At 25.7% G+C, this 5,970-nt stretch overlaps 1 protein-coding gene across 1 annotated transcript; it reads right to left on the reverse strand.

Moving 5' to 3' along the window:
- Positions 1 to 1,294: 1,294 nt before the first annotated feature.
- Positions 1,295 to 2,379, reverse strand: LOC111306342 (TPX2 (targeting protein for Xklp2) protein family). The gene is made up of 5 exons (XM_022904238.2): positions 2,304 to 2,379; positions 2,125 to 2,235; positions 1,958 to 2,017; positions 1,783 to 1,877; positions 1,295 to 1,695 (listed from the first exon to the last, which is right to left on the reverse strand). The coding sequence occupies exons 1-5, from the start codon at positions 2,334 to 2,336 to the stop codon at positions 1,566 to 1,568; spliced, it is 429 nt and encodes a 142-aa protein (XP_022759973.1). The 5' UTR covers positions 2,337 to 2,379; the 3' UTR covers positions 1,295 to 1,565.
- Positions 2,380 to 5,970: the final 3,591 nt, after the last annotated feature.

The raw sequence follows: 5,970 nt of genomic DNA on the forward strand, positions 1-5,970 counted from the left end.
TTTGTTGTTAACGATCGTCATTCGTCGCTAACGAACAAAATTAGAAAATTTTACTTTTTTATAGAAATATATAAATATATTATTGTTTGCTTTCTTTTTATGTATTTGGAGTTTTTAAAATTTCACAAACAAAACATAGATTTAAACCAAAAGCATTTGAAGTTTTTTTTAATTTATTTTTTAAAAAATGTAGGCTTGCTTTTTATTTAAAAAAAATACCTTTTATATTTTTAATTTTCAAGTAAAAAATGTTTTTTGGTTTGATTTTTATCAAGGAAAAATCTTAAAAAATCCCAATATACCAGTAAAAGATACTTCAGGCTCTTTTTGTTTCAAAATGAAGCTTTTAACCCTTTGATCATTCATGTTATTAGTCAATCATTAGTCAATAAATATAAAAAGACATAATTATCTTTAAATAATTAAAATTAAGAAAACAAAAAATATATAATTATATAATAATGAAAATATTTTTATAATTCAATAACGATTAAAAATATTTTTAATCAAATTTATTAATTCATAAGTAAATAAAAAAGAGATCTATACTTATGAAAAAATTTTTAAATATGAAGAAAGAAATTAATTATTTAAGATTGTTTTATTAATAATCAAAATACTCATAATTTTGAATTAAAAATATAAATCAAAATGAAATTATTATTTTAATTAAATTGGAAAAAAAATAATACTAAATTTATTTAATTGAGTTGATAAATTTAAATAAAAAATATTTTCATCTTAACAAATATAAATTTTTTTATTTTGTCTTTTGCGTGCTATAAAATTGTGCAAAAGGTGCTTGGATTGTAATTATGCCCACCTGTGAAATCGTAATCCCTCGTGGAAAAATGAGCTTGAATTTAAAAAATTGTTCGAATTGATTTAATCCAAAAAATCAAAAGATTTAAATTTGAAAAATTTTAAACTTAAAATAACTTGAATGCAAAAATTTCTAATTTAAATTTACCCAAATTCAAAGAAAATTTAAACTCAAAAACCATATTAAATTGATTACATGCTTCATAAAAATTTAAAAAATAATCAACTTTGCTCGTATCTAAATTTGAATTAAACATAAAAATATATGAATATAAAATGATTTAAATTCTAAGGACCCAAAATCGAAATAATTTGAAAATATAGTTCAATTATGAAATAACTCAATTTGAACACGTAGGAATTGTTTGCCACGTCAGTTTAATTGAAAATATCTATCGAACAACCATAAGAGGACAACATTTTCTAGCTGCAGTCACTAACAACTTGACAATGTGTGTAAAGGCCAAACCAATGAGAAAAGTAAAACAATCCGATATCGTCCACTTCATCAAAGAGAACATCATACACAGATTTGACATTCCTGCTATTATGCTATCAGTTACAGTTACTGATATATAAGTTGCTTCGCCTCTATAATCTTTTTTTTTTTTTTTTTTTCATATTTATTAATGTAGCTTGTTGGAGCTTAACTCATTCGCTGGTTAGAATGCAAGAGTGATCTTGTTTCCCATGAGGGGAAATTGTTTGCCATCAATCATATTGCAGTTTGCTATCAATTAGGTTCATTTGATGGGGCTCCAAGCGTGAGCATGCAGAAAATAATAGAGCTCACTCTCCGAGATGCAACTCCAACATTTGCTGTTTACAGTGCGAAAACTGGGTTCTTTCGGGATCGTTAATGGCCGATTGGATCTGCAGTTCAACACCAGTTCAGGTTTCAGAACCAAGAGATCGAATTAGATAATTCATAACTATGTTATGTAACTGAGGGACGTATACCTTTGTGGGAAAAATGGCTTGTCGAAGTAAGGCATGAGTTGGGCTTTCGGAACCATCTCCTTTCTTAGCAAACGAATCTCTTCGTCGTCTATCATCTGCTTCGCTCAATGCACGTTGGCTTACGCTTAGTTAATTACCATAATTGAATTTTCTACATATATATGCTGATCATTACCTTTTGCACTTTCTCCACTTGTTTTCTCTGTAACTCCATGAGATATAGCTTGGTCGCCACCTAAGCATATATATAAAAAAACTTTGAAACTGAAGAAGATTGAATTGGCAACCTTAAAAAATGTAATGAAACTGATAGTATTTGATCGAAGGAAGTGAATTACGTACCGAGTAATTGAACATGGCACGCTTGACCGCTCTTTGTTCAGTGTGAAGTTTGATTTCTAGTGGCTTGGTATTTTCCTTGGCTGGAAGCTTGGAATATTTGTCTTTGAGCGTCTGCCAAAAAACAAAAAGCATTTATTAAATAAAACAGAAATCAATTAAGAGGATGAGGAAGGAATGACCTTTAATGGAGATTTGGTGTGTGTTTTCTCCATGTTGGATCGATGGCTGTTGATTCCTTGAACCACAACTGAGGATTTAAATGGTGGGACGAAAATCAGAGTTTGGAGATTTGTAACCATCTTTAGTGCTGTCCGTTGCAACATCAGCAGCATGCTAAGGGATTAGCATTGCTCTCTGGCACCAAACTTTCTGATTAAATCTCCCTCTCATCCACACTTATTTGATTGCCATTCCCTACTAACTCCCTTTGCATGTCTTTTCCTATTAATCCTCCAATTAACTAATAAAATCTCTAACTTTCCATCACTATTTGATCTTAATTTAAGGGATTAATCCACAAATTAAGAATTTTATCCAAAATTCGCCTCGCCCTATCAGGTTATCACTTGAGTTATAGGTGTTGGTAAATTACATATGATAATTAAGATTTAATTAATTGCTTAACTATATATGTGAACCTTTTTAAAAAAAAGCGTAAAAAAATTGTGTCAGAGTCCGTTAATATTAATTAATAGAAACCTAGATATATCATTTAATGAAGAATTTAAACGACTCTGTATCATGTGAATGATGCAGAGTATGAAAGTAGCGGAAACTCAGTGAGCAAGTGTCTTAAAACTATAGTGCTACTGTGTCAACTATGAGTCACCTTCACACTTCAAATGAGTATTGAAATTATTATTAAAAAGCTGAAAGGCGACCAAAAGGTTGGTTAACCACCTAGTTTGAAGCGTTATTTCTTGTTAAAGCCGATATCTAACCAAGACATAAAAGCAAGTTAAGAGGAGTGTCAAACACTTAGTTAGGTGATGATGATAGGAAAATTAACCTAACTAAGCGCATTTCTTTACATTGAAGTTTTGGTTATTATTTATAATTATTATGTAATTATATTAATAATTTATTATCAACAAAATTAATCAATTTTAAATCTTTGAATAAAACTAACTTAAAATATTATTTTAAATCAATTATCAAATGATTTTTAATGTTACTTAGATTATATTTAAAACAATTAATAATAGGAAATAAAGAATGATGATATTATTAATTTGACATTTCATTACTTATAAAAATAATAATTTACTTTTGGAAAGGAAAAGAAGGATAAGCAAAAAGAGCTAGAGTAAGTTGGTAGGCAATATGCTATCCTAAGTCTGAAGGAGGGTTTGGAGTTAAAGATATCTCGACCTGAAATTTAGCTTGCGTTTTGCATAACATCTGGTCGATAATTGCAAAAGCTGGTTCTTTATGGATCACTTGGATTGAAGCTTATAAATCGAAGGGGAAGATCATATGGCAAATAGCTGCCAAGCAAACTAACAGTTGGAATCGGAGGAAATTGCTTTAAATAATGTAGATTGTGCAAAATTTCATCAAAAACGAAAACGGAGTGGAGGTATGATCATTTTCAAAAGGACGTTATGACATTACCATGATATGAGAAAAGATCAAACCACAACAACGAAAAATGGGATGAAAGAAACTAATATGATTCAAGTATCACATTTCAAAATATTAACTAAGAACTGAGCTGAACAAAAAATAAATTAAAAGGGAAAGCTTTGATATGAATTCTATTGAGAATTACTTGGAACACATGTATATATTTTATATAGGAGGAAATGAATCAGAGGATATTCAAGCAAAGGGAGTAACAATTGCACAAATGATGGACAAAATCAAGGAAATTATATGATACAGGCTGCATGAATTGAAACATATTACAGGAGATATGGTAAATAAAAAATTTAGTGAATATTAGAATCTGAATGTAAAATTTTTAAAATAAACTATTAACGAATTATTTTTTCCTTTATTTGTTAAGTTGTAAAATATTTATATTGTAGCAGATTTTTGCTGACTTTGTATGAATAAAAATATAGTTTATCAAAAAATAAAAATAAACATATATTATAATTATTTTACATTTAAATTTAAATACAATACTGTAACCGGCATGAGCATCACCTTAATACTCTTGTGAATGTTCCATTATGCAGTTGACACATAATCAATTTCAATATCTCAAGTCTCTTTTAAAGAAAAAAAAAGGCTTGATTTGAAGATTAGGATATAGATCTAAGAGGAATCAGACTAGATTGCCTTATCTAGGATACATGTTCTTGCCTTATATATTGCTGTTTTTCACCGTAAATCTTTCTTATTTAAAATTTAATATAGTAACAAAAGCAGGTTTGTTTTTTATTTTTGTTGTCTTTTGCTTTTTGAAATATTTTAAAATAATAAATAATATGAATTAACTATGATGGTGAATAATTATATTTTTTATTTATTAAAAATTATATCTTACAAAAAATGATGCATATACAAATAGACATTTTTATAGATATAATTTATTTGCTTTTTGAAAGATATAGAAAAAACAATTTATATAAAGTTTATATATAGAGCAAAAGCCAAAAGGCCCCACAAGGTTTTTAATAATCAAATCAAATTATTAATTTTTTATGCTCATGAATATTCAATGAATTAATTTTATCAAAATAAAATATAATCAATCATTAAATTTTATTGTATTTTCAAAATTTGTATGTTAATACTCTTTTGTGCATATCAATTAGTTAATCAAACAAATAAAATTTTTAAAAAATTGGTACTATTGTACGTTTTAAAATCTTTCTTCAATTTTTTTTTTATTTTTCCCAACTTTTTGTATTAATATTTTTATATTTCAAAATTTTCGATGAGCTTTCTTTGTTGGCATTCATGTTTACTTTTCGCAATGGATTTTTAATTTTTTTTTAAAAAATTTTAGAATAGATAATTATTTAATTTTTTAGTTTAAGACTAAATATATCATATTTAATAATTTAAAATAAGTAATTATAAATATATTCTAGCGTTAATAAATTACTATTTACAATATTTAAATTTAAAAATTTTTTATGAAAAAAAATAAATTTTAATTAATTGAACAATTATTTATTAGTAATTTTAAAATTTTCATACGATAATTTTTTCAACTTTTATTTTACTTTTCAACTATTTAATTCAGGATAACTTATATATTTATTTTAAAAAATTAATTCTAAAAAAATTTAGCACATCTGCCCTCAAATCAAATTAAGATGCAGGTGGAGCTTATCTTTAACAAATTGTTTTCAAATATTATTATCGTAAAGATCTAATATTCCATCTCAGCTTTTTCAAATTAAATACTTTAAATTAATTTTTTATACCCCAACTCACAAGAAATATTGAAAAGTACTGACTTTTCATATGATATCTCATAAGATATTTATAAAAAAAATATGATAATTTGTGTTCTTCTCTGTTTTATCGAAAAATCTTTTTTATTGTGTTTTTTTCAATATCATAATGACAGAAATTACGTGTCTCTTGTGTTTTTATTTTCTCTATCGTTATTTTTCACTCCCAATTCATTTTTATTTAAATTTTATCAAGTATTTACAATCTATACAAAATTCACGTCGCTAAAAAAATTTTTAAAAGACATTTTTTTAATTTATGAAATATAATATTCAAGTTCTTTTTAATTTTTATTACATCTATTTTTAATTAAAATAAATAATATTGGTTGATTATTAAGTAAATAAAATAAAAATAAACATAAAAAATAATCGTTTGAAAATTTTTTAAATGATAAAATGTTCATTTATAATGACATTTTTTTTTTCAAAA

The sequence above is a fragment of the Durio zibethinus genome, chromosome 21 (genome assembly GCF_047325235.1).
Source record: "Durio zibethinus cultivar Kanyao isolate XHJ-2024 chromosome 21, ASM4732523v1, whole genome shotgun sequence".
Classification (NCBI taxonomy): domain Eukaryota; kingdom Viridiplantae; phylum Streptophyta; class Magnoliopsida; order Malvales; family Malvaceae; genus Durio; species Durio zibethinus.

Excerpts from the sequence above, each read along its gene's own strand:
- LOC111306342 (XM_022904238.2), bottom strand. The coding sequence starts at position 2,336 with ATGGAGAAAACACACACCAAATCTCCATTAAAG. Across the intron at positions 2,236-2,303 it reads ACACCAAATCTCCATTAAAG|ACGCTCAAAGACAAATATTC; the intron begins GTCATTCCTTCC and ends GTTTTTTGGCAG. Across the intron at positions 1,878-1,957 it reads AAGTGGAGAAAGTGCAAAAG|ATGATAGACGACGAAGAGAT; the intron begins GTAATGATCAGC and ends TGAGCGAAGCAG.